Consider the following 26,890-nt stretch of genomic DNA (forward strand, 5'->3'; position numbering starts at 1 on the left):
CGCCGACCGCTCCGAGTAGGCCGCCATCACCGTGTTGTCGAACACCTCCAGCGCCATGACGCGGTTCCGCGACGGGCTAACCTGGCCAACCACGCTAAGATCAGACGCACTGCGCACGTACACGGCGCCAGAGGCGCTCCCGGTGGCAACCCATCGGTCGCACTGCTTCAGAGCCACCACCGTCGCCTCCATCGGAACGGTGAGCTGGTCCGTCTCTTGATGGTTGAGGATCAGCCGCGTCAGGCCAGCGTTGCCGGTGTAGAACATCGCGCCAGTGCTGTTGTTAGCCTGGAAGAGGTCGATGTAGTTCTGCACGGCGGTAGGTTGCGGCAGGCACATCATCAACACGCCACCGCGCTTGTACCCGCGGATCACCTCCCGGTCCGCCACCGTCACCATACGCTCGCCACCCATGTTGAGGAAGAAAATATTCGTGACAGGGCGGCTGGAGACGGAGAACGACGAGTAGTTCACCCACGCCGGGGCCTCACCCTGGCCCTGCGACTGCAGCGAGAAGCTCATGAGCGTGCCGAAGGCGTCGCACACCCAAAGCAGTTCCACATCAGGGTCGAACTCCACCGCCGTGATGGCCCCAACAGACGCCGTGGCATCGCCGCGGAATTTCCACGGTGTGCTACCTTGCGAGCTGAGACTCATGACTTTCTACTGTCGAAGCAGGAGGCACCGCTGCCAAGGAAAAGAAAGCAACAGAGGAGGGATTGGAGATCAAAGAGCGCGCGGCAGTCGCGGTGGCAAAGGTGCAGCGAGTGGCAGAGTAGTAGGTGCACCTGCCGTCACTCCCGTCCCTCTGCGCACACGCGAGGGTACGTCGTCGTGCTGTAAGATTTCGCGCCCCGTAAACCCTGACGCAATCAACTCCACCTCTCCCACACGAGCAACAGACAATTGGTCAGGTCGATTCTGCCCTTTCTCGCCGATGGCACGCCGTGCGGTGTCACGCCACGCGTGCACACCCACCGGCAACGATCTGTGCGGCTGCTTCGGCTCACCTCACGCCGTGGGTTCTCCTGTCTCCCTGTATGTGTGGTCCGGATGGCAATCCGAGGAGGGCGAGGGGGCCGTCCTGTTGTCCGTCGTGTGCGCGTGTGTCTGTGGAGTTGGTTCGGTGCCGCGCGGTCTTCGCCTTCTCCAAGGCTGTCGTTCGCGTCCCTTCGCGCTGTTGCTGCTGTCGTGCGCTGCAGATCGTGCACCTCGTATGCGTCTCTGCGCGGACGAGGACTGAAGGGTGATGGGCGCGAAGGGAGCTAGGAAAGAGGTGGGGGCACACGCTTTTGATGGAATGTGGAAGGATGGAAGTGACCGTCGTAGCGACAATGGGCCGTGGGGCATGGTGTGCTTGTAGTTGGTCCCACGCACACACACACACACACACAGAACGCCAAGAGCGGAAAAGTGAAGCAGCGACGGCGATGATCCGTCGGGATGCCGAGGAATGCAGCGCACGCAGTTAGGCGCACACACGCACGCAGGCAGCAGCCGACGCAGCAGCAGCAATAAAGAAGAAGGGTTTGGAAAGAGAAAACGTCGCAGAGCAGGAGAGTGCAGAGAGGATGAAGCAAGTGCGAAATGTTGAGCGAGAAGGGTGGTGCCGCAGGTGAGGCGCACACAAGCGCCCGAAACAGGCAGAGGAACATCTCTGACCTCATCCTCCCCCCCCCCACCCCACCCGTCTCTGCCTTCAAAGCAGACCACTTGCCTTTGCGCTTGCCGTGCTTGTGCGGCGTCACCCCGAATCGCACTGCCCATGTCCATCCACCGGTGTGCCAACCGGGACCACTCTCGATACGCACGTGCGTTGATGCAATTGTGTTCGTCCCTTATAGTCTCCTCAAGATCTGCTGAGCGCGCACAGACATGTGCAGCCCACCTAACACGAGCGAGGCAACGAAACACGAGGTGCCAAGCGCCCATCCGCTCATTCCGTTACCCACAACCATGAACGAGCGCACCGGCGCATCACACACGGGACAGTGATACGGCACCATCACCAATCAACCAACCAGCGAGCTCCTCGCCCGCCCAGGCGCAGAGAAATGTACACGCAAACTCAAAGAGAGGACCAACGACGAGGCTGTGAAGAGGAGCGCAGCGCACACTCGAGAAATGGAGGAAACGAGCGAGCGTTCGCGACGGAGAGGTGACGGCGAAACAGCAGGGCACGCGAGCACGCACAGACTCAGAGGAGCCGCTGCCTCGCTCACCGGCCTGAAGTAGAACCTCTGTCGCTTCGCGTTGCTTTCCTTCGCACGCTACGACTCGGTGGCAGCCGTTGATGGTTCTTTCTTACGTCGAGTTACCTTGCGCGGCTTCGGTGGAGCGGCTACGGCGAGGGGTGACGTCGTGCTGCCAGAGGCATCAGTGCTCGTGCCGGGTACCGGTACAGCAGCAGCAACACCGACTCCCTCCCCCGCGGTGGACGCCGACACGGGGGTTACGAAGCTGCGGACAGGGGCGATGGCGCTCTTGCCGTGGTGTCGAACGGCGTGATCATGCAGTGACTCGTAGTTGAGAAAGTGTCGCAGGCAGTCGGGGCACTCCACGGAAGACTGAAGCCCCATATCCTTGAGGCTGAGGTTCTTGTGACACAGCTGGACGTGCGACTCTAATGACGGAACATCGCGAAACTCACGCTTGCAGGCGGGGCAGGGGTACAGGCTGGCGATGGTGGTGTGCTTCGACTCCGTGTGCGCGTACAGCGCTGACGCATTCGCGAAGCCCTTCTCGCACACGCTGCACCAAAATCGCGTCCGCACCGTGACCGGTGGCAGCGCTGAAAAGAGGGATGGCTGTGCCGTCTTCAGTTCAGCAGATCCATGCGGCTGCGCCGTTCCTGAGACGACGCGTCCTCCCCGGATAGTCTTCTCGCCGGCGCAGCCCACAACCCCGTGCGCGTCACGCATGTGCGTATCCAGTCTGGTCATGTCTGGGTGGCGATACCTGCAATGCGGGCATTGAAACACGCGACTCTGCCTCTGCTCCTCGATCATCCGCTCCGTTTCGTAGGCCGCATCCTCCGCAGGATGACGGAAGCGAATGTGTGAGAACAGGGCCGACGACGAGCGGAAGACTTTTTTTCGGTCTGTGCAGCGATCACATACGACAAATACCTCCACGGACGACGGTGACGCCGCAGCTGTGGAAGATGCGGAGGCAGTGCCGGGAGGCGCTGCACGCTCTACGCTGGCGTCGCTCACCGAGGCAAGGGTGGTGGGGTTGGTGTGCTTGCTTTCGAGGTGCTGGAGAAGATTCAGCTCCGATACAAAGACGCGGAAGCACAGCTCACACGGGAAGCAGTCCTTGTCGAAGTGCAGGTCATTCGCCACTGCCGTAGCGCTGGCCGTAGAGGAGGCCGAGACGGCGGCCCGGGACCGCCTGCCCCCAGTGGAGATGGGGGCGGGATCGAATGCGTTGCGACCTACGCGCCCGACAGAGGTGCCCAACTGGTGCACCTCCGGCTTCACCGTCACGACGTTCGTGTCCTGCACGGTGCGCACGCCAGGCATGCGGCGCACCGGGTACGCTACATCAAACCCCTCCGCCGCATGTGAGTTGGAAGCCGCCCCAACGCATCCTGCGCCTCCGCGCTGCTGCCGCGTCCACGAGTCCGACACTGTCACGTCACTCTCTGCCGCGGGCGCCCTTGGAGCGGGTGTGCCTGTGCCCTCGTTGCGTGCTGCTCTGGACGAGACGGTGAGAGGCTGAGGAACAAGCGACTCCACAACGTCAAAGTCGAGCTTAGGGTGATCCTTGGCAACGTGGAGAAGGAAGGCGTCTCGGCTCGAAAAGGCAACACTTCTAAGCGCGCACCAGTTGCATGTGTACGTCCCAGTCTCCGAGACGGTCGGCAAGAATGGTCGCAGTGCGTCGTGCGTACTCAGAGGAGTGGAAAGCGAAAGCCCACCTGGCACCATCGCCTCAGAGTCGGCGGCCTCTGCGACAGCCGCAGTTGCTTGTGCCAAGCAAGCGTCACGCATGGTCTCCGTGCCTTCGAGTGGAGCGCCGGTGACCCGCTCGTACAGGGCCAGTCGTGCATTGCACAGGCGCATCCAGTATGCCGGGTCCTGCTCCTTGTGCGTAGAGAGTATGTGGTGCAGCATCTGCCCCATGTGCACGACCCGGGTGCACATGGGGCACGCGGCGTAGGCCAGAGCGCTGTGCGACATAGACGATGGGGGTTCGAAGCGCAGCGGCTTGCCTGCGGACTGGGGGCTCACCGATGAACCTGCCAAATCTGACGCGCACCGAAGCGGAGTGCTTAGAGCTGAACTGAAAAGTCCGCCACATGCACCAGCTACAGAGGCTAACACGAGTGGCGACGGCACGCGCGAGGACAACCGACAAGCTGTGGAGACAGCACTGGACGGTGCGCTGCATGCACAGCGGCCGCGGACAGAGTGTTGTGAGGCCTTGACCGTAGCGAGCATCGGCTGTGAGAGACCGCAGCAGCGGTCGCTAAGCCGACGCCACCTCGCCCTTCGCAGCATCGCTCTCTTTCCTTTGCACTCGCGACCGTTGGTGAGTTCACTGCGCCGCGGAACACAGTGAAGATAGAAAGTGCGGTGGGGGTTGGGGGAGGCCAGTAAGCCCTGCGAAACGCCTTCGCCGAGTCTCACGCTCCCTGGCGTGCGCAGAGCAACAGCTTCGAGGCCTACACGAGGCACAGGGCGGCAAAGGTCCTCAGTGCGTGCGTGCGCGCGCGAAGGCTGCTGCCCTTCGGTGGACGAAGAGTGCTACAGCGTTGAGCACGCGCGGCACAGCACACAGCGCTCTGCGTTTTCTTCCTTGGTCAGAGGCAAACGGCAGCCTGCGAAAGAACCGCACCGCCTCCTGCGATGGCGGCTGGTGAGGGGGCGGTGCAAGAAGGGAGTGGGGGCACCTGCGCACGGGCTCGGCGTCTGTGCGAGTCTGACTGTGGCAACAGAGAAAAGAGGCATGTGCGCCAAGAGAGAGGTGTGCAGGCACGCGTTGCAACCATCGCCGTCGCCCCCCCCCCGCCCCCACCCGCAGCAACGACAACGTCCAGGGCGAGAAGCAAAGAGAGAGGAAAAGTCGTGAGAGAGACACGTGCAGGAGCAAGTCGCAGGCGCTGACAACACGGTGCATCCTTAGGGGGATGCGGACCGCACCACGTGCATGAAAATGGTCGCGAAGAAGGGCGTGTGGTTGCCAGTCCACACACCTGCATGTCTGCTCAAGCACGCGGTGACCGCTGCGGAGGAGGGAGGATGACCGCCAACAACGTATGGCAGCAGTGTCTCTTCGTTTTTCCGCCATTCGGCAGAAACAGATGAACACACACACACACACACACACACACAGCAAGAGAGAGAGACCAACGCCCGAATAGTAAAGGAGAGCCGTGAAACCACGCGAGATTTGCTGCCGTACTTCAGCGGCACTTCTGCTCTTGCCCGTGGGTATGTGTGCAACTCGTTTTTGTGGTGCGAGGGGAGAGGAAAGGTGCCGGGTCCCCCTTGTGCATGCATGGAAGTATGCGCACGCGTGCAAGCGTCATGACTGAGACCAGAGCGCCGTCGATGCAGAACAGCGAGAGGTGAACGAGGAGGAGCCGATGAGCTTCGGGGCTCTTGCGGGGCAGCAGCAGGGTAAAAGAAAGAAGATAACCGTGTCCCCCCCCCCACACACACACACACCGCCCCACGCCCAGACACGCGTAATGGCAGACACTGCATGGAAAACAGAGGGAGCAAGGGCTACGACCCCTCGTAAAGCAGCGCAGAGAAGCGCAAGGAAACGGCAACGAGGACAACAATGTCCGTGGGGAAGGGGGGCAACACGCAACAAACAAGCAGTTGTTGATCGGGGGAGGAGGGCAATGAAACAATGAAAGTGGCTCGATGACGGGGACACAAAACAGCAGCAGCTGCATGGGCGGACAACGTCAGCCGCTTGTTGAGAAAACATCGTGAGGGAGATGGGGGAGGGCGACGAAGGTGGGCGCGTGGAGCAGCAGCAGCAGCATCAATCCAGATACTCCCACGAATCCGTGTCGAGCTCGTCTTCACCATCATCCCTCTCCGCTGCAGCAGCGGTGGCAGTGCCTACCCCGCCCTCCTTGAACCTCTTGCGAGGTAACCGCAGCGTACGTCGGTGTACTAGTGGTGCCGTCTCGGAAATCGACGCGCCGCCCATCGCACAACTATGGCCCATCTGCAGCGGGGACACAAAGGTGCTGTCGGCGTGACCCGGCCGCGCACCCCCGAGATGATCGCAGTCGCGCTGCGTCTGCTGCGATTCGACGTGCATGAATCTGTTAGAGAGATGCACCTCCAGCGCGGCCCACTCATCGCGTGTTGTAACGGCGAAGGCGAGAAACAGCGATGTGTCCACGCGTGACCAATGTACACAACGCACATCGGCGACGGATGGCGTGACAGAGGCCGCGGCGGACAGCCCCTCACACAGCAGCGCGGCAGCCGTTCGCTGGTGCGGGTCCAGGTAGAAGAGCTGTGTTTGGTTGTGAGCAAAGAAGTAGTAACTCCGTCCCGGTACTCCGCCGACAACCCCCAGACACTGCGGCTGCTCCATCAGCTTTTCTATCTGGAGGTAGCTCTCCTGCGTCAGCTGCGCCGCCGCACTCACGCGCACAGAGGCCAAGACGAGCACCACATCCGCCCCCTGCTTGAAGGTGTGCTGCACCTCGTCAGCGTAGATGCACCCGTTTGTGGACGTCACCACCATCACGCGCGTCTGCAGCTGCTCCGTCTTTACGGCACCCTGCACCGTGCGCTTGATGGCCTCGCAGCCCTGCGATGGGCTCCAGTACTCCGCCTTGAACACCCGCCGATTCCATACACTTCGGATCATGTTGTGGATCGAGAACGGCGCCGTCTCGGCACTGTGGTCGAAGAAAAGAGAAAGTTTGCGATCCGCTGGACGGCCATGGACCCACAAGAAATGAGCCAGAAGCATCTGCGAGGTGCGCAGAAGGCAGCCCCATCCCTGGTCTGTCTCGATCAGGCGCGTGACGGCCGGGATCGCCTCGAAGCCGTCCCGGTACGTGAAGATGAGAAATGTGTCGGTGAGTGCCTTCTCTAACTCCTCTCGCGATTCCACGGCAGCGCCAGACCTGCCGACGACTTGGAGTGGAAAGACCGCCTCCGTGGGGAAAAAGGCGCTCCATAAATCTTGCACGTAGCGGAGCATCGATGTATGCTGGGGCAGGGAGGGAGGGCAGTCAGAGGTCGAGTGTAAGCAGCAGCGGCAGCAGCAGGGGGGAGGACGCAACACCTGGCAGAGCCGATGTGCTGCCGTAACGCCCAAGAGCACGCAAGCACAATGATTGGATAAGCCATACAAGAAGAGGAGTCGCTCCCTCTCTCTCAAATTCCTTCTCCTGCGTACCGCCGCGCAGTGGCCGAGCACGCGCCCGCTGGTGGGCTTCAACAACGAGCTCAGTGACTGCCCCCGGCTTCTGCTCGGTTGTTGGACAGCCGCACTGGGAAGCGTGCACAACTTGGGAAAAGTGAGAGGTTGAGAGAGGAATGTGGCAAGAGGGAGGGGGAAGTCAGAGGAAGAGCAGCCTGAGTTTCAACACATATTCGCTCTTGGGACAGGCACAGGTAGCAGCACAACGCGGCGTGCGTGACGCGCGTCGGGGGTGAGGTTTGGGGTGGTAAGTGGTTTGCGTGTGCCGCAGACACACTAAAGAAAGAGAGAGCAGAAGTGCAGAGGTGGAGGGGGCGAGTGAGAGAGGAAGACGCGGAGACTGAAAGTTCGGGCACAGTAGGAAGGGCTCACAGGTGCTACAGAAGAGGGAAAGGTGCGGAGCCGCCAACGTCGAGAGAGATCACAGGCTCCCTCGACCACCCCTGCGGCAGTTGCTGCACGACACGCGGCATCTAGGCTGGGTCTATGCACACCCATGCAGAGGCAGCGCTCGCGATGCGCAGACACGTCGCAGCGCACTGTCACGGTATTCCGCATTGTTCGCCCCGCATTTCCGTCGTTGTTGTGTTTTCGCGGAGGTTATCCGAGCCCGTTAGCCGCCAGCGAGGTACTCCCGACCCCTCGCGCAACCGACACAACGGTGCGACACGCCGCCCAAAAAGCGTGTACGAGTACAGCGCGGCGGCAATCAGCGAGGGGGGCGGGTGAAGGAAGCCAAGCAAGGCAAAAGAGCACTCGTCTGTGCTTGTTTCTGTGCGCACATAGAAGTCGATGAGGGTGTGAAGCCCTCGACAACAGCACTTACTGATTTCGCACCTTGTGGTGGCGCGGAGGGATGGAGAGGGGGGAGCCGGAGGGACAGAGGCTCGTGACGCACGCACACCACACCTCTCTCATAAGTACTACCTGGTCTGCAACAGGCGCGTGCGTGTGTTCGCAGATGAATGGCGTGTCCCTCCCCCCTCCCTCCCCGAGACACACACACACACACCATCGCACCCCACCACCCACGCTACTGTGGCACACCTTCGCATCGCTCTACTCTTTGGGGCTAAAGAGAAACTCCATCTGATGGCGGTGTCGAGGGAAGAACTGCCCTGTCAGGCGAGAGCCCGTGCGGTGCGTATTAACGTACGAGGTGTGCCAGCGCCGCGTCGGCACCCGGATGTCGCGTCCGAGCGCGCACGATAGACACCACGCGCGGCTGTCCTTCGAGTAGAACTGGTTGTGTATGATGCGGTACTTGCAGTTCCAGCACTTGAAGCACTTCACGTGGAAAAAGTACCCCTGCGTCGTCGGCACCCGTGCATTGCCAGACGGGACCCACACGTAGCTGTTGATGTCGTCCCCGTCGATCGGCTTATCGCAGTTGAAGCAGCACACACCGTCGGGCACGACCATTGGCTGGTCGACATCCTCGGTGTAGGCGGGGAAGTGCGGGCGTGATCTGGCCTCTTCATGCGGGACGGCGGTGAGGTGGTGCGCCTTGGACTGCATCCACCAGCGACGGCTGTGCTGCGTGCGGACCTTGTGTCCCGATGCCGGCTTTCCGTGCATGGCACGACATGGAACGGCAAGCGCAGCCGTTGATGCAGCCATGATGATGGCGGCGCTGCTGCGAGGCAGGCTGAACTGCCGCATATGATTCATCTTGCTGGCAAGACTAGGGATGCGTCGGTAGAAATACATGAGAGCGCCCAACGCAACAGAGCCCTCACACGCTCAACGCCAACGGCACCCACACCGCAGCACAGGCAGCCACCGCGCAGAACGCAGAAACACGCAGAGGCAAACGCGGCAAAAGCTTGTAGTTGTGCCTCGCAGGGATCTGTGTTGTGCTACTCAAGAGCGTGCGCCGGAGTTGAGCAGCGTGGTTGGCATGAGGATGAGAGGGAGAAAGGGTATGGGGGTTGGGGACATGCCCCTCGAACGAAGAGAAAATGCAGAGACGTGAAGAGAGTTTCAGCAGCGCCGTGCGGCGCTGGTGGAGATGTCATGGAACCGCGCGGAGGAGGCTGCGGCCCGCTGCCCTACAGCCACTCTCGCCCCCCGCCCCGCATTCTCTCAGTGGAACGACGTGCGTCTGTAAAGAGCGACATAACATGCAACCGGAGAAGCGAGGACAGCCATAGGAAGGGGGAGAGGGGCTGGGCTGTAGTGGGCCGATGTGCGAGCGTGCGGCAACAATTCCTGGCAGACGCCCTGCGATGACGGCGAGGTGGCACCGTTTCGACGCCTTGTACAGCGCAACCGTCCTCAGCATAGCATGTGTCGGCATAGGAGGAGGCGCTATGTTGTGCTGCCTTCAGACACCGCCGCGGCGGTGTACGGGCTTGTGTTCATGGTTTGGTCCGTGTAGCCTTGGCATCGCGCCTACCTTGCTGAGCGAACACGTATGGGTGGTTATGAGAGGAGCGGTGGCGGTGATGACGGTTGGCTGCACGGTCCTGAGAGACCCGTCCGCATCTTATTGGTGTCATCGCGGGGGAAGAGAAGGAGAAGGCACACTCACGCCTCCGCCTCCCGCCTGTCCCTCGACCCTTCGCACTGCATGTGTGCCGACTGTGCGATGCGGGCTCTTTCCTACGACCTCCATAGACACACACGCACAGCGAAGCAGAAGGCAGGGAGGAGGCCGGCCCGAACCAACGAAAAGGATAAGTGTGGCTTGGTGACACACATCGGCAGCGTGCGCCTAATCATCAGCGCACACCACGGCAACGGATAAGAGATAACCGTGATGCGCCTGATTTCGGTTCGCTTGCTGCGCCTGTGCAGGGTGCTTCTGCACCTGTGCGGCTGTGGGCGGATGTGCTCGCAAGGGGGTGGAGTGAGGTGTGGGGAGAAAAGGACGAGATAAGGCGCCCCTATTCACCCCCGTTCCTCGACCGAGCTGGCCGTCCATCAGGGGGGAGACGTGAGGAGGCCGTCTTCACACGCCCGCGCCAGAGACCATCGCCGCCGTCCTCGCTCAGAAACGAGCGAGGCACAGACACGCACGCAAGCACAACGCGACGTGGCACACATCCGCCAAAGTGGAAAGAGAAGAGAGAGTAAAGAAGGCGGCGAACGCACGCCGCGAAGACGAGGGTCGGCGCATCTGAAAATGCAAAAGAACAACACGCACGCATGACGTGGTGGTGGAGACAGATGAGCAGCAGCGCGGACGTGTCAACAACACACGCACCCGGCTGCGCAGTCTCCCCATCTAAGCATCACGGTGAAGGCGAAAGAGCGAAGGAAAGAGCGTGTCTTTGTGTCTGATAGCGCGCCTGTGTGTGTGTGTGTGTGTGTGTGTGTGTGCCTGCTTGGGGTAACACATGAGCTGGCGAGTACGTGTCTGGTCGTCGGCGTGACCACCAGACAAGATGTCTCCGGGGGAGGGGGTGCAAGTAGCAAGGGACGCACGAGCACCATGGAAGGAGAGAGAGGCAAGTCTGCTGGCGCGCGCGAGAGCGACAGAGAGACACACATCCGCCTCTCCTGCCTTTCTCTATCCACTGCGTCACGCTCGTCTCGACCTTCGTGTCACCCTCTCCTTCCACCCCCGCCACCCGCCTCTCACCCGCTTCACACGGGCATGCGGATGCGCGTGTGCCTGTCAGGCGCACGTCTGCGGCCGTCCACACCAATGTGCTCAGAAAAAGCAAGAGACAAAACCGTCTTCTGAGCAAGTCGCATCAGCGAGGACGGCAGCCGTGGAGTGGGGCGGGCACTCAGCAGGGAGAAGCGGGCCGTCCCAGCGGCAGTACTGGAGGACACCAATGAAAAGCGAGGCATGAGCAGTCAAACACACGTTGAAACAAAAAAAAAAATCGAGAGCAGGGCAAGAGTTGTGAGATGGTCGGTGGGGAGACACGGACGAGCAACGCCGGCCAGTACGCCAGAGTATGTAGGTCTCTGTGTGCCGCACGAGAAGCGTGCCCTCTCCTGCGTGTCTGCGCGTGCGAGCGTGCCATGGTACCGGGCAAGTTGAAGCGTCGGGGGAAGGGCGAAGAAGAGCGGAGGCTCTCGATCGCCGCATTGCCACATCCCTCTTTCTCTTCGCTGTCAGCTGGCACCTCTCTCTGAACGTGCAATGCTGTGCAGCTGTTGGTGCTCGCAATGCCGCCTCGCTCGTGCGCGCTCGTAGGGGCGCCAGGAGAGCGGTTGAACGGAAGGAGGGTGCACGCTGATCAAGATTATGCCGATGAGGGGGAAAGAGAGCGCGAGCATGACGAAGGAGATGATAAGGCTGCTGCTCTCAGCCAGCGGTTCATAGCGCAGCTTCGTCGTCTCAAAAGCCTCCACCGATGGGAGCAGCGTGTAGTGCAGCGTCGGCGATGCCTCGAAGAAGAGCGATGCGTCCGCTTCTGTTGCCAAGTAGGTGTACGGCCAGGACGTGTACGGGACGGCAGCTTCACTCGCGGCCGCAGTGGCGCTGCGCACCGTGAAAGACACCTGGCACTCCTCCGTGATCATTCTGGTGAGGTTGAGGCGCAACACGGACGAGTCGAGCGATGAGAAGCCTGCCCAGGTGAAATTGCCGGCGTCACGCAGGGGTGAACCGCACCGCAGCACGGCCGACACTGTTGCGCAGCGGAGCATGTACGTTAGAAAGACGGCATGATACTCGGAGATCCCGCGCATGTGCAGGAGTGAATCCATCGCGTAGTGAGGGAGAAGGGCGTAGCCTCGCACGCCAACCGTGAGCACCGTCTGATTCGTGAAGAGCCTCGAGTTGTTGACCAGCGTGATGGTGTGGGTGGGCAAACGCGATGCACGCAGCCGGAGGCCGTAGCTGGAGAGAGCGCTGTAGGTGGGTTGAGTAGTCACGGTTGTGGCCCCGCCGCGGGCAGCTGCCATCACGCCGCACTCCTCGGCGCCGAGGCCTGTGGTGTACTGCAGGGTCACCGAGAGGTTGAGCGACCCGGTAGGTGCAGTGGTCATCAGGCGCGGAACGGTGAGACCGTACATGCAGGTCACTAAGCCCTCCAGCGAGGTCGTCGCAGGCAGCACCGTGCCGGTTGCGCCGGCGCCCCTGCCGTACCCGCCGAGGGGGATGCCATAACCGATCACCACGTTCGAGTCCACAAAAAGACGGCCTGGCGATCGCAGGTACGAGCTCGGTGCGGCCGGGCCGGCTGGACGGCGTAGACACGCACGCACCGGTTGGCCAGCCAAAGACGCCACGCCGCCCAAGGCACGCTGCGGCACGCACGCGCACGTGTTGCGCTCCGGTGTGGCGCTCAACACCGAGTAGGAGCCACTTGTGCACGTCGCACACACAGGCGTAGCAGAGGTGCCGCCCGCCGTCACGTCATAGCCGTAGCCGGAACGGCAAACGCCATCGAGTCCTGTGGACTGACGGGCCGACAAGGCGCTGAGCGCCGCACTCACTTTGGCGGTGACGGCAGGAAAAGAGGCCACGTACAGGCCAAGCGAGTGCACGTCTGTAAGAGCCTCCACGTCTCGGCCTTGCTGCTCGACGAAGGTCTCCGCCTGTGATCGCCACGTAGCCTCAGCTCTGCTCAGCGCTTCGTGCAGCGGGCTGAGAGGGGACGCCGCGCTCGAGAGTCGCAGCACCATCCCCGGCACGTAGTCGTAGTGCAGCGGCAGCGCGGCGAGTTTCGAGCTGCTGCTGGCGGGGAGAGGCGGACTCTTGAGCACCCACTGCTCGCGCTCCACGTAGCCCGCCACCCACCCTGCCACGGAGAGGTACATCGTCGTTTTGCCCGAGGGTGGGGACATCATCTGTGACTGCCCCCACAGCGGCCAGTCCACTGTCACCGGGTTGCCAACCATCGCCGCGCCCCTGTAGAAGACTACCGTGCTCGTCGAGCGGCTCAGCACGACGCGGTAGGTGGTCTTGGTGAGGTGGTCGACATCCATAGATGTGACGCTCCACTGCCACGGGGCACTGAGCACCGTGAGTGACGACGGGGCAGGGGTCGTGCAAGGCGTCCTGGTACGGTCGCCCGAAGCGTCGGTGCTCTGCGGAGTGGGCAACATGGACACATTCAGCAACAGCCGCAGCGTGAAGGTGACGGAGGGCGGCGGCGCTGCGCCAGTGGCGGAGGTGGTAGTGGCTGTCTCACCGCCCTCGGGGCGCTGATAGCTGGAGACAAGCGACCAGGACAACCGCGACTGCGATGCGACTCCCTCGCCACCCTCTCGCAGAGCAACCAGCACATGTGCAATAGAGGTGTTGGCAGCGCCTGTGCCGGTGCCCGACGCCCGCTGCTGCGAGCGAAGTAGCGACGTGTGCATCTCCCACAGCAGCGTGGCATTCAGCTGCATTGCCGCCTCCCAGGCAATACCGTCGCGATATGGCGGCAGACCTGCAGACGACTTCGCAGTTGCGGAGGCAGCGGAGACGGAAAGGGGTTGCAGCAGCAGTCCCACCGCCCGCAACGCCTCCGCTGACACGGCAGAGGACACGACGCGATGCATCAGCACAAAGCGGCACGACATCGGCTCGTCCGTCGCGCCGCTACCAACGAACGCGAACACGTGTGCGTCGTGCGACTGAGCAGGGAAGCTGGAGGGCAGCAGCGATGCAGGCCCCACACACGCGTCGTACCACCCGCCGCTGCGCTTGTCACTGATGACTGCAGTGGTGTTGTAGAACAGGCCGGGCGTGGACACGCAACCGTTGTGCAGCGGTGCCTGGTAGATGTCGATACAGGCGTATCGGCAAGCAGCCTTGGCGTTGTCGAGTCCTGTGCTGGGGCTGCCAGCGAGCACGGCGCCGGCAGGAAGTGCGGGGCAGCCGTGCATGAGGCCGTCGCCTGGGCAATAGACAGGCGTCGCAGCCTTCAGCAATGCGGAGCAGGCGGACGGGCACGCCCTACAAGCTGCCGTGTCGGGCTTCGCGTAAGTGCCGGCAGCGCATGTCTCTGCAGCGTGTGAGCCGACAAGAACGCCGTGGCGGGCCTCCTTCGACGCTGCGCGATTCGACGCGGTGCCCGGAGCTCTACGAGCAGCAGAGCCAGCCGCGCACGGCTCCTTGGGCACGGAGGCAACGACGCTCGGCGTGTAAAGAGACGTCTGGCTTGTAAAGCTGGTTGACGCCTGCTGAAACATCGTCCAGCGGATGGATTCGCTAGGGGCGGAAGCCTTGGCGTCAGCGGATCTTGTCGGCAGCAATACCGTCGACTCGTAACGCGTAGTACCGGACACAGTGTCTGAGGAGGGCTTCACGGCACGCATCTGGCTCACGTCCCAGAGAAGAACGAGAGAATCCCTGGCGGTGACCCCTGAAGCCTCTGCGCGTGCCTTCAGCAGCGCCTGGGCACAGTCGGATGGAGAGGTTACTGCGACAGAGGTGAGGGGTGTCGTCGCGTCGAGGAAGGCGGCCAGGCACGCCATAAATGCTTTCTCGCTCCTTGGCAGCGATTCCGTCGAGCGCGTCACGCGTGCTGTAGTGGCCACTTGGAACGCCGTAGCATTGGCCATGGCGTCTGCCACCGAGGCCTCTCGCATCGTCCGCATCGCCCACGCCTGCATGTGCGTCGCGGGCTCCACCCACACCGAAGCGGATGCGTCCAGGAACGGTGCATCAAAGAGGGCGGCGACGGAAAAAAAGTACGTCGTGGTCACGCAGTAGGTGCGCTGCAGGAGCTGCAATACAAGCGCATCTGTCTGTTTCTCGCTGAGGGTGTCCGCGTCGCCGCCGCTGGATAGAAACTCCTCCAAGCTGTCGAGCGCGTCCTCCATGTACGCGACAAGACGCGCACAGGTTCGGCGCCCGTGGTTGCTGCTCGTCAGCGAGTACCGCAGCTGCGGCCACGCGTCCACTATTGGGCACGATACCTTTGGCGCAGGCCCCGGCTCACCCGTGATGGACTCATTCGCTGTGTCGTCGAGCGATGGCGCCACTTGCGACGGCGTCAGCGTTGCGACAGCAAGGCGGTAAAGCAGCGTCCACTTACGCTGAAGTTGCGGCACGTACGTGGACCACAGGTAGCTGCCCCACTGCTCTGCCACCGCTCGCTGCATGTCCGCTGCCTCCGCTGCATCCGGCAAGCTCAGAAGGGCGGCGCTGTAGGCGCGCGCTGCCTGCTCAGCGTGGGAAAGAGCGTCCACGACACGAGGCACTGCACTCCGCAACCACGCTCGCTGGGGCAGGTAGTCGCTCACAAATGCCGTAAGCAGCTCCGCTGCGCACAAGCCCTTGGCGGAAAGGGTCAGTGAGTCGTCGTCGCGCGTGGCATTCGCCGTGGCGGCGAGAGAGTGCGCCGTCCAATTTTCGTGCAATGTGTCAAGTTCGCCCAGCACGCACTGTGCGGGCGACGACCTCAGTACTCCTGCACAGGTGCCCAGAGAAGTGGGAGTGGTGAGCGTCGTGTAGCGTCCTTGCTGCAGGTCGAGTCTACCTGCCACATGGGCAGTGAGCGATGCGGCATCACCTGTTGACTCCACCGCGGATGGCGACACGAGGTACACAGGGCTGAACTGCGCGTCGAACATGGAAAAGGTGAACGGGGCAGTTATTCCGCCTGCAGACGTGCGCGTATGCGCACACACGGGACCCGAAGGGCCGGCGGGGCTCTCCGTCGTTTCGCCCTTCACGATGTAGGCAAATCCACCCGCACTCCAAGCAGGCGCCAGCACGGCCTCTGAGAGCTGCATGAGGTTGGTGAAAGCTGTTGCTGCGTTCCTGCTCTCATCGGCAAGCGCGGGTGCTACTCGCTCCGCATTCGAGGGCGGCGGCTGTCCGGCGGCATGTATTGCGGCTCCAGAGCCACCATAGCCTAGCCCCAGAAGCAGCAGTAGAGGCAGCAGCGCCAACCACGCGCCGACATGGCCAGCCCGCTCATGCAGCATGATGGGTCCCCCTCTTCTGTGCGACGAGGCTCGAAGAGAAAGGTATCTAAAACAAAACGACGAGAGGCAGAGAAGGGAGAGGGGGAGACGAGGTACACACACACACACACACACGGGGCCTCTCAGAGATAGAGAGAGAGACGGGCAGATTCACAGCAGTGCTAACATGTGAGAAACAACAGAGGAACGGCAAGGCAGACGAAAGAGCAGAGATGTACGTCCAACGCGTGTCTCATTCAGAAGGGCGTGGTAGGGGGAGGGGAAAGAAAGACGTGAGCGAGAAGGCGGTGGTCAGGTGGGGAGCAGTGCTTTAATGAAAGCGAGATTGCCCACACAGACACAGACACACAGACAGACGCAGCTCAGAGACAATATATATATATATATATATATATATGTGTGTGTGTGTGTGTGTGCGTATCATATATATAATGTAGAAAGAAGGGAAGAGGCACCAACGTCAGAAAAGGGCAAGAGAGAAGCGAAGAGGAGCGTACACTTCGTGCGAAGGTATGGCTGCTTAGTGTCTGTCCGCAAGGTGCAGTTGGGGGGGGGGGGTATTCGTGTCAAGACGCATACACGCGTACGAGGGGAGTTTGAGAACGAGGGAGGGGCGACAGTGAGCCGAAAAAAACGCGTGCACGTAACCGAATTATCGACGGCAAGGTGCGTGCGTGTGGTGGAAGTAGGTCAGGTGCATTCGAAAGGGGACGACACACGAGAGAGCGAGAAGAGAGTGACCGGCTGGCAACAATCACACGAAGAAACGCTGAGGCAGTGTGGAAGAGGGGGAGCGATGCATCCTGTAGCCAAGGCGCTTGGCAGTCGCAGGGGGGGGTTGGGCGACAGGCGTGGATTTGACACGGCTTCTCGCTCGGCTACTGGGCCAATCACCTCGCACATGATGAGCGCTAAAGCGCAGCGTGAGGATCGCAACCGCCACGGCGTATAGCGACAGCATGTGCGTGGGCAAAGCTCGTAAGGGAGAGGGTACAGCCGCGCTTCGCATGGCTGATATTGGCCCCACTCCCCCTCGTCACCGTCTCGGCACAAGGGCGAGCTTCGTCCCCCCTTCGCTTGCACTTTCCTGTTTTTCATCTGTGCTCTTTACGTCATCCTCCGTGCTCATTCTGTGTGGCCACTATGCGCTCAGGCACACGTGAGACACAAACACGCACGCACGCGGGCATTGGTCTAGTTGTCTGTCACTCAACAAGGTAAAAGAGCCCTCGGCAGCGATACTCCCGACGGCAGCACCACAGGCACATCACACCTACGCAGAGTGGCAGGGGAGGGAGGAGAAGGAGGGCTGATGGCGGAGACAAGAGAAGCACGGGGGGGGGGGGGGGGGGGGGGGGGCGATGGCCGCCTTCACCCGCCAAACAGCAGCGCACTAAACACCACCGCGGTGCTTGCGTGAGGCACAGAGGTGCCAGCAGTGCACACCTGCGGACGTACGTGCACCTGTGCAGGTGAGTGGCCACAGCCACAGAGATCATGCGTCAGTGCATCTCTGGCCAAACCGCCTGTCCACACTCGACCACCTCCGCTTACCTGCCCCACAGGTTTCCAAAACCAAGCTTCCCTCGGCTCTCCAGGCTCACTTGAGGTACTCCTCATCCAGCAGGAGCTGGTCGCGCTCGTCCACGAAGGCCAGCGACTCCCCAGCCCACTCGTCCGCCTCCCCTTCACCCAAGAGGCTGTCCAGGGAGATGGTGTCGTATGGAGTGTCGGTGTCGTCGTTGGAGTCCCAGTAAAAGTGGGTGAGACGATCCGCATCCACGTCCTGGACGTCGAAGAAGGTGTTGGAGATGTCCTCCGTGTTGCTATCGTGCGGATTGCGCTCTTGAGCGTAGCCGCGCCTGCCCTCCCGCAAGGAGCCGGCGTAACTCAGGGGCACCACTGAGGAGGACGTCAATGAGGCGCTGATGGGCAACGCCAGCGCGGTGCTGGAGGCGCGGCTCAGGAAACCGCGGTAGAACCGCGGGCCACTCAGCGACGGCGCCACGTAGCAACTCACGCGGCAGAGAAGTCCTGATAACGCCATTGGACGTGCTTCGGTCCGCAGGGTTCGCTCACGCACGTTCGACCGAAGCTCAAGAAAAGTGCAATGGCTCAGAGGATCGCATATATGTGATTGGCGTCGCGCAAGACTGGCGAGAGAGCTTCACGGCGTGGTGCTCCCTCCCTTTAGTATCTGCGCGAAGGTCAGCGTGTACGCCTGTGTCTTCGCAGGTGCACTCTGCAAGCCACGTCGTCTGACGCTCGCACGCCGTCCGCTCTTTGACACACGCAGAAGCGATACGAACGCCAAGGACCGGCCCCCGTCTCTCCCCTCTTGCCCGCCGGCCCTATCGGAGCGGGCGTGGTGGGTTGCACGTGCGAGAAAAGATGCCGCGCAAAAGAGAACCCGGAAAAGGGCACGACGAGACAGTGGCGCGCTCGCTCTTCCGCTGTCGTCGGCCCTTGTCTAGCGAGTTCGCGAGCTTGTGCCCCTACGTGTGCTGTGTAGAAAGGGAAGGCCAGTGGGTGGGCAACGTAACGGTGATGGCACCCACAGACACACCGCGGTGCGCCTTGCTCGGTGGTGCACGGCGGGCCAGTGAGGAAGGAGATACAACCGAAAATGTTTCTCACGGGAAGCGCGAGAAGCTGATGTGAAGGGCGTCTATGGGGTGTGCGTGTGCGCCTGTCTCTCCCTCGTGCGTACGTGTGCGCGTGTGCCTGTCTAGGGCCACACGGAAGCGATGCGAGAGAGGGAGGGAGAGTAGAGGGAAGGACGCGGGGATGGGGTAAGCAGGCTCCTCCGCTCCGGAGGCGGTGGGCGGGGGTGGAGAGAAAGAGAGAGGGGAAGGAGGGAGAAGAGACAGACAGACAGCGATAGCCAAGGGCGGGCACATCGGCTTGCACTATACACCGGCGCAGATGGGGCACGGTTCCGGAGGACGGAACGAGGAAAAAGCCAACGGGAACGACGGACGGTACCCGTGGAGTCGGCCAGGCACCAATGCACGGCGCTGGCCCAGCGGCGCACGCACGCCGAGGACAGGGAGGAGGAGAGAGGGGAGAAGTGCAATGCCGCCAGGAAAGATTGGCGAGCAACGGCACATGAACAACGCAAGAAGGAGTGAAGACAGGACCGAGAATAGAGCCATGGAGGCAACTACGTAAGAGAAAACAATAAAAAAGAAAGGCACGGGACACATACACGGAAGTGCACGGTGGGGGGAGGGAGGCGGAGAAACACTCGACTAGGTGCGTGGAGCAGAAGGAAATCGCGTCGCGCATCATTCGCCGTGCTCACTGTCACTGCTGCTATCAAACAGCTTCGGCTTCTGGGTAGCGCTTCCTGCAGCTGACTGCTTGGTGGTAGGTCCGCGAGCACGGCGTGGCGCGCTCGTCGGCGACTTCTGAGACCCCTGGCCGCTAGCCATGTCACCGCTGAGGTCTTCACCGATGCTGCTGGAGTCGGCGCCGAAGGCGCGCGCAGGCCTTCGCTGCGTCGAGGGCGGTGAATCTCTGCCTGCCGCTGCCCCCTCCTCCCGCCCCGCGGGGTCGTGCTGCAACGGCAACGCCGTGAAAGGTGCAGCAGCATCGCCAGCCCTCTGCACTGCAGAGGTGGACGACGTTCTCGAAGATGAAGAAGTGCTCTCACACGCAGACGAAGCGCTGTGTTGAGCAGACATATGCTGTCGGTCAACCCCTGCCGCCTCAGACGGCGGCGGCGGCGTGTCATCAGACTCCGCTGTAATCGCCAATGTAGGAGCTGCCGAGAATTCGGCGTGTGATGAGCGGCGTGGCGGAGGTGGTGCAGCGACTGTGGCAACTGCATGAAAAGTGCTGGCGCTGCGCAGCTCACTTGGTCCCGCCACAGCCTGCGCCGAGGAGTCGGCTTTGTCTGGCGGCGGAAGGGGAGGCGGCTCACTGGAGAAAAATGCGTCTGTGGTCATCGCCAGCCCCCCGTCTCTCAGACGGTTAGATCCACCACTGCCACTGCTTTGATCACCCCACGCAGCACGCGGAGGATCGGCGAAGCCGAACCCGATCTCCGCCGCTGGCGGCGGCGGTGGAACTGGTGACGAGTCCACGCGCTGCAGCGCAACAGCGGGGTCGACTGGTGGTTCGGCATCTGCAATATTGTGTGAAGGTGCCAGCACACCGGTCACCTGGGGTGTTGTCGCGCTCTCATCAGCCGTCGACGTTCGGCCTTCGACGAGGTGGGTCGGTGACGGTGGAGAACGAGCGTGGCTTGAGCTGCAAGGTGAGGGAAGAGGGCTGGCTGGCGTCTCCTCTGCCAACGGAGGGGGCGATGGCGCGCTAGGCATGGTCTCCATAGGTGAAGGGCAGAAGACGTTAGCAGGACTGCCCTCTTCCCGTGGTGCCCCAATCGGCGGTGCCGCAGCCGCTTCGGCAGAAGAAACCGCAGTTGCAGCAGCGAGGCGACAGCGCTCTACCGCATCCGCCGCCTCCTGCATCACGGTCTGCCGCGCCGCCGTCTCTTCAGCCAAGAGACGCTGCTGTTCCGCGTGCTGTGCACTGAGCTGCTGCGTGGCACGAAGGGCGTAGGCGCACTGAAATTCCAGGCCACTGTAGGACATATAAGCCTCCGCCTCCAGGCCGGCACGGGCGGCCTCCTCCTCCTCCTCAAACAGACGCAGGGCAGAGGAACATGTCGCCGCCCATTGCTGCTGCGCCTCTTCTGGCAGTAGCCGCCGCCGTCGCTGTTCTTCGGACACCAGCTCATCTCGTGCCTGCATCTCCTCATGCAGCAGCATCACCTGCGCCCGCAGCTGCGATGCGCAGAGCTGCGCCACCGCCTCGCCGCCGTCCATGTACTCCTTCCACAGCGCCTCGCGTGCCGTCGCCTCCTCGCCCTTCAGGTTCTCCTGCGCTGTGCGCTGAGCAGCCAACCATTCCTCAATCTCGTGAATGGTCGACCACCACTGCTGCTGCACCGACCACCGCTCTTGTGCCTCCTCCACGCAGCAGTCGAAGAGCGCGCGGCCGCCGTGCTGCTGCGCGTACAGTTGCGCCACCGCCTCTAGCGTTGCGTCGTGCGCCTCTATCAGCGGATGCAGCCACTCGCGGGCGAAGTGGACGGAGGCGCCTTTCGTGTAGAGGCCCAGCATGTCATCCCAGAGCCATCGCTGGCGCTGCGCGATGCAGCGGATGCGGGTTTGCCGCCAATGGTCGAGCTGGAACTGCAGGTCCACCCGCACCGGGCCACCAGTCCCGTCACTGCCCTCGTCGCCATCGTCGCTCGCGTAGCTCGCCTGCTCAGCGGTGCGCACCGCCTCCATCATTTTCAGTAGCTCATCCTGCGTGCACGGGTGGGTGGCGTAGCTGAGCAGCGCACGCCAGTGCTGGCTCACGGTGTCCCGTGCCGTGCGGCACCATGTCTGCCACTGCGAGAGCTTGTAATGCAGATTTGTCTGCTTGCGCGTCGCGGAGGCGAGTTGCGCCTCCAGCTCAGTCACCTTGCCACCCAGAGTGCGGCGCAGTGCCATAGCGGACTCGATGCTTCGGCGCACCTCCTCTTTGCGTGTTTCGACCTCCGTCTTGGCACGCTGCAAGTTCAGCCGCAGCTCATCCTGGTGTCCCAGCAGGTCTGTCTCGGCGACCCGGCGGCCCTCCGCCTTGCCGTCGCGCAGACCTCGCATGAACTGCTCCTCGGCAAGCCGGCAGCGATCCACCTGATATTGCCGCTCGCGTGCGTCCAGCGCATCGACGATGTCCTTACGCAGTATATCCGCGTCGGTGGCCCGGTGGCTGCGCTCGTCCTCCATCACCTGCAGGTAGCGCAGGCGCTCCCGCTCCGCCAAGCCGCGCGCGGCGGTCAGCTGCCCGTCAGCTAGTCGATGTTGAGCCTGTGCCTTGCAAACCGCCTCCTCGGTGGCGGACGACTTGGAGACCAACGCGGCGCTGCGGCGCCGCTCTTCGCTGAGAGACTCCTGAATCGCAGAGATCCGCTCCGCTAAGCCCCTGGACTGGATCTCATGAACGTCGAAGCGACCCTGCAGCTGGCGCAACTCCTCGCTTGAAGTGTCGATGTAACGCCGCAGCGCTGCGACGCGCCGCTGCAGATCTTCCTGCGCCTGTTCCTTCACACGAAGCTCATCCTTCAGCTTTACGAGCTGCCGCTCCCGCTCCAGCCGCGCCTCCATAGATTTGGTGGCGCCCTTGTTCTTCTCCTCCAGCAGCCTCTGCGAGTCACTCACGGCGCGATCGATGCGCCGCTGGATTTCTTTGCTGCGAGCCTCAAGAGCCTGCATGGTGCTGTCGCACGCGTCAAGGTGCTTCTGCGCCGTCTCCTCCTCCTCCACAACCCGCTGCACCTGTTCGAGGAGGGCGCGGTTGCTCAGCAGTGACGGCTTCGGGCGCTCCATGTGCCGGTGCCAGTCCTGAGAGAAGATGGCAGTCACGCCGTGAACGTCCCGTGCTGTCGCGACCGCCGTGTTGACGCCGAGTTCTATCTTGCGGAGCACCGACATGTGCTCAGCCGGGATGCCGTTAGTGCTCAGAAACGCGGGGACGGCGGATGCAGCCGAGGAGGTCGCCGGCGCCACTCCCGCAGCGGTCGACGCCGCCGTGACAACCATCAGTGCTTGTTCCGACGGCGCGGACGCCTGTCTAGCGTCCCCGTCCTCTGCCGCCGCGTACACAGAGGGTGGTGCCCCTTGCCCGCTGTCAGCGGCCTGCCTTGCCGACGTCGGCTCCTCGTCCACGTGCTCGACCTGCACCAGACGGACCACAAACACCAGCCCCTGTGCGGAGACGTTCGCGAGAGAGTCCGACACGCGTGTGGTGAAACCCGCAGGCACGACGAAGACCCGCACGTCTTCCTCACGCATGCCCACGACGCTGCCCTCGAAGCCGAAGGAGCCTTGTGTAAGCTGTGCCACACTGGCACTCGGCTGGAACACATAGGAGAGCTGCTGTTGCTGAGAAGCGGTGGTCCCGCCAGCTGCGTCGCCTCGTTGTTCGCCAAGAGCGCCGACAGCGTACATGTTGTCCTTCTCGGTCAGCTCGTAGGAGGTGAAGCTCACGTGGGCTCTGTCGCCGACCTCGAGACGGAGCGACGACGATGGGAAGCTCACGTCGTAGCTGAAAACGGACGCCCCCGGGGCACCGAAAAGGGCGTAGAATGAAACACCGCAGCAAGCCAGGAAGCGTGTCTGCTGGGCTGCCTCGGCGAAGAAGACGCTCCAGCGCTGATCTGCATCGTCGCTGAAGGAGATGTGCCCCGATGACGCATGAGTGAGAAGGCGCAGCGATGTGTTGTATCCATCCATGTAGCTCATGCGTGCCACGCAGAACGTGACCTGCTGCGCGCTGTAGCACACGAGGCTGTACTTGGGAGGCCGAGACGGAAGGGCGACAACGGCGCACACACACGCGCCCTTGCTAGAGGAAGCGCCCGTGTCGCTCACTGAGAAGAGCTCCACAGGGAAGGCACACACAGTCTCCTGCTTCATGCTTCTGCCTTGTCCTTCGGCGTATGCATGGAAGAGTGGGTGCCAGCCTTCCTGTGGCGCCTCAGATGCGAGACGAGTGATGGAAACGTCGAGAAGCCCGGACACAGAGGAAGAGGAGGACCGACGCGGGGTATGCGCTTACTCGCTGTGGTGGCGGCCAAGGGGACCCTCTCCACGCCTCGTGAGTGTGCGTGTGTGCCGCCGCCTGATGCAGGATGCGTTTCGGTAGTGCTGACGCAAGTGGGGGGAAGAAAGGAATACGCTACTCGAGGACTTCACGGTGCCTGCCTACAGAGCCCTCTTGTCGATCTGGTGGCTACTTGACAAGACACACCAGACGCGCCCGACGAGTGCGGGACGGGTGCACGTGTCTGCCTGTGCGTTGGGTCGAGCTTCTGCATGCGTGCGTGCGCGTGCGCCGGAGTGGAATGCAGAAATGGCAAGGGGTGCCGGTGGCCCACCAGCACGGTCAGATGCGCAGACGCGTGCCCATGATTGGCAGACATACACAGCCAAAGAGGAGGGAAAGAATTAAGAAAAGAGGAAGCACCAGACACGATAGAGAAGGATACGACGTGAGAGGCGGCCGGCACAGCACACCAGCTCTGGCATCGCTACAAGCATGCGCTGGAGGGGACGTTCGGGACTGCAAGTGCTGTGGCGCGATGCACTGCGGTGTGGAGAGCCCTTGGTTAGAGGGAAAGGGTGAAGGGGATAGAGACAAGCAGCAAGTAAGCCGCACTCATACCCTCCAGCCACGGCCACATTGAAACGCCGGCGGCGCTGCTCGCGGTTGTGGCTTGGTCATCTTAGTTGGATGCCTAGCAGATGGCGCACGCCGACAAACTCGGAAGTTTACGCATTCTCGCCAAGGAGGAAACAAGCGAAGAGAGACGCACGAGAGCGCGCTCGGCTTGGCGCTACAGCACATGAGAGGCCGTCCACCCCATCCTAGCGCACATCACTCCACTACCTTGCGCGGCCTCGCTGCTGCCGCGGCCAGAGCGGGGGCCCGTTGCCGCCACCCAAGGCCACCCCGCCGCTGCCACGACCAATGTTGTAGTAACGTCCCCAACCACTCGGGGGGCCAACGACAGAACGCGATGACGAGGATGAATACATGAACATCAATATCACGGTCAGTGCTAATAGCACGAACGATGCCACCGCCACGGCTGTGTCGCTCCGCATCATGCTGCTGCCGCTTCTGTCGGCGCCGCCTCCCTCGCCGCAGCAGCTGCTGTGCTCGCGAAGAAGAAACCGCTCTTGGAGTAGCTGCAACTTTGACTGCAACCCGTGCAGCCGGTCGCGGTACTCGTTGGCCTCCCTCTCCATTGCCTTGGACCTTGCGTAGAAGTCGCTGAAGAGGATGCGGGTACGGTTGAGCTCTTGGGCCAGGTGGCGCTCTCGCTGCATCAGCAATGTCAGCTCATGATGTGTGCTGCGCTGCTGCCGAAGAAGGTTCGTAAGAAGAGACCCCGCGGCACTTTGATAGATAGACCTGGATGCGGTGAGGCCTTTGCTGCTCGGAGTGCGCACGGACAAGGCAGGAGCGCTAGTGGGGATGACCACAGCTGTGCAGTCAGACGCACCACACGTGGCCACCGCACACGGACCCCACAAAGCAGCCAGGTCTGTGATGGTGCACTTCAGGGACGTGTTCCAGCCAATGGGCTGCGCAGCGCTGCAGTTCAGCGACTGGAGAGCAGGCGCGGTCGCGGCGAGCGCTATGGAGTTGGTTGGCGAAGACCGCGTTGCATCCGCACCAGGCTGGGACAGCGGCCCTGTCTCGGCTGATGCGCCGACGTCGACAGGTGCGAGGAGGAGGTCATCGGCGTCGGCCCCCCTCGAAGCTCCGACAGTCGCAGCGGCACCGTCCCACATGCCGGCCGCAAGCTCGTCAATGGAGACTGCGGGCGTCGTGGAGCCTTTCGCAGACGTGGCGTCGTTCCTCGATGGAACTGCGCTGCTGCCAGCCAAGGACAGTGCCGCCACCTCCCCCGGTGTTGGGGGAAGCTCTGGTGGATGAGAACGATGCACGTCCGGCGTGTCACGGAGGCCGCCGCTGGCCACAGCGGCATATTCGCCTGCTAGAAGGTCGTCGCCCCCGTCGTACCGCGTCAGAGTCTCCAGAACGTCTATGCCGTACACCTGGAAAGAAGTGATCGTGCACCACGGCTCCGGCCCATACGAGGTCGCCCACTGCAGCTTGATGAAGCGCACTCGACTGCGCGGGGCGACATCAAAGTACTGGCGACCGCGCCGCTGCTCCGCCTCAAAGTGCCCCAGCACTAACCAGGTGGACGTCGGGTACTGTAGACTGCCAAGCAGCGTGAAGTTGCGCACACCGCTGCTAAAGTGTTCAGCGTTGCGCACCATCACAGAGCGCACCTGCACATCGCGGATCAGCTGCACCACGAATTGCTTCCGAGGTGCACCACAGGGGCACAGCACGTACGTGTCCACGCTCTCGCTAATCAGCGCCGCACCGCCGTGGCATGAAGACGGCTCCATCGACACCACCGCGGCCCCGAGATACAAGGAGGCGTAGTTGGTGGAGAGGCCGGGCACCGAGCCCGTAGAAAGACGCTTCAGAGGGGACGGCGAAGAGATGCCGACTGCTGTGGAGGTAGTGCAGTGCCAAAAGACGGTCAGCAACTCCAGCGGGGCGGAGAACAACATGTACAGCAGCAGCAGCGTGCACAGCACCATCAGTCGCTCCTGTGGCCACATAACGCTTGCATCGAGTCGGGCGTGAGGGTGTGATGCAGTGGCACGCTGGGGGAAACGAAAAGGTGGTGTATGATATCCGTTAGAGATGCTGGAGCGGTGGGGGAGGCGTGTATACCCGCTTGTGGAGCTCGGCAGTCGCCGGACGGTGTACACCTTTGAATACGGCCGTGCCTTCGCCGGCGTGCGAAAGAGGTGGAAGACAGATGAGGGACGAGAGTTACAGCGAGGTCACGCCGGCAGGAGTGGAGCTCGTCCTTCACATACGCACAAAGATAGGCATCTCTGCTGTGTCGGCGTATAGACGACACGGCGGTGTCATTGGCCCTTCCTGCTTCTTGTCGGGCCTCCCCCGAGTGTCGCCAGCTACGCCCCTCCGCGATGGGTATACGAGATTGCGGTTCGGTCTGCCAGCGGGGTTCTCGCCAAATCGTATGCAGCCGGCC

General features: G+C 62.3%; 8 protein-coding genes across 8 annotated transcripts in view; all 8 read right to left on the minus strand.

Moving 5' to 3' along the window:
• The window catches only part of LMJF_30_0250 (putative ubiquitin hydrolase), a gene marked incomplete at both ends in the record, with an annotated part of 3,396 nt that extends 2,739 nt beyond the window's left edge, over positions 1–657 (minus strand). The window contains one exon of the mRNA XM_001684562.1: positions 1–657. This exon is cut by the window's left edge and continues 2,739 nt beyond it. Coding sequence (XP_001684614.1) covers positions 1–657 — 657 coding nt within the window.
• A 1,613-nt stretch (positions 658–2,270) lies between these two features.
• LMJF_30_0260 (putative Zn finger protein) lies at positions 2,271–4,184 on the minus strand (the record flags this gene model as incomplete). Its single annotated transcript, XM_001684563.1, has 1 exon — positions 2,271–4,184. The coding sequence occupies one exon, from the start codon at positions 4,182–4,184 to the stop codon at positions 2,271–2,273; it is 1,914 nt and encodes a 637-aa protein (XP_001684615.1).
• Positions 4,185–6,003: 1,819 nt separating this feature from the next.
• On the minus strand, positions 6,004–7,188 carry ATG4.2 (putative AUT2/APG4/ATG4 cysteine peptidase; the record flags this gene model as incomplete). The annotated part of the gene is made up of 1 exon (XM_001684564.1): positions 6,004–7,188. The coding sequence occupies one exon, from the start codon at positions 7,186–7,188 to the stop codon at positions 6,004–6,006; it is 1,185 nt and encodes a 394-aa protein (XP_001684616.1).
• Positions 7,189–8,469: 1,281 nt separating this feature from the next.
• Positions 8,470–9,120, minus strand: LMJF_30_0280 (conserved hypothetical protein; the record flags this gene model as incomplete). The annotated part of the gene is made up of 1 exon (XM_001684565.1): positions 8,470–9,120. One exon carries the CDS (start codon positions 9,118–9,120, stop codon positions 8,470–8,472), a length of 651 nt encoding a protein of 216 aa, XP_001684617.1.
• A 2,361-nt stretch (positions 9,121–11,481) lies between these two features.
• On the minus strand, positions 11,482–16,044 carry LMJF_30_0290 (hypothetical protein; the record flags this gene model as incomplete). Its single annotated transcript, XM_001684566.1, has 1 exon — positions 11,482–16,044. The coding sequence occupies one exon, from the start codon at positions 16,042–16,044 to the stop codon at positions 11,482–11,484; it is 4,563 nt and encodes a 1,520-aa protein (XP_001684618.1).
• Positions 16,045–17,839: 1,795 nt separating this feature from the next.
• LMJF_30_0300 (conserved hypothetical protein) lies at positions 17,840–18,286 on the minus strand (the record flags this gene model as incomplete). Its single annotated transcript, XM_001684567.1, has 1 exon — positions 17,840–18,286. The coding sequence occupies one exon, from the start codon at positions 18,284–18,286 to the stop codon at positions 17,840–17,842; it is 447 nt and encodes a 148-aa protein (XP_001684619.1).
• Positions 18,287–19,526: 1,240 nt separating this feature from the next.
• On the minus strand, positions 19,527–23,246 carry LMJF_30_0310 (conserved hypothetical protein; the record flags this gene model as incomplete). Its single annotated transcript, XM_001684568.1, has 1 exon — positions 19,527–23,246. One exon carries the CDS (start codon positions 23,244–23,246, stop codon positions 19,527–19,529), a length of 3,720 nt encoding a protein of 1,239 aa, XP_001684620.1.
• Positions 23,247–24,683: 1,437 nt separating this feature from the next.
• LMJF_30_0320 (conserved hypothetical protein) lies at positions 24,684–26,447 on the minus strand (the record flags this gene model as incomplete). Its single annotated transcript, XM_001684569.1, has 1 exon — positions 24,684–26,447. The coding sequence occupies one exon, from the start codon at positions 26,445–26,447 to the stop codon at positions 24,684–24,686; it is 1,764 nt and encodes a 587-aa protein (XP_001684621.1).
• Between the last annotated feature and the right edge of the window lie 443 nt (positions 26,448–26,890).

Source organism: Leishmania major, chromosome 30 (genome assembly GCF_000002725.2).
Source record: "Leishmania major strain Friedlin complete genome, chromosome 30".
NCBI lineage: Eukaryota > Euglenozoa > Kinetoplastea > Trypanosomatida > Trypanosomatidae > Leishmania > Leishmania major.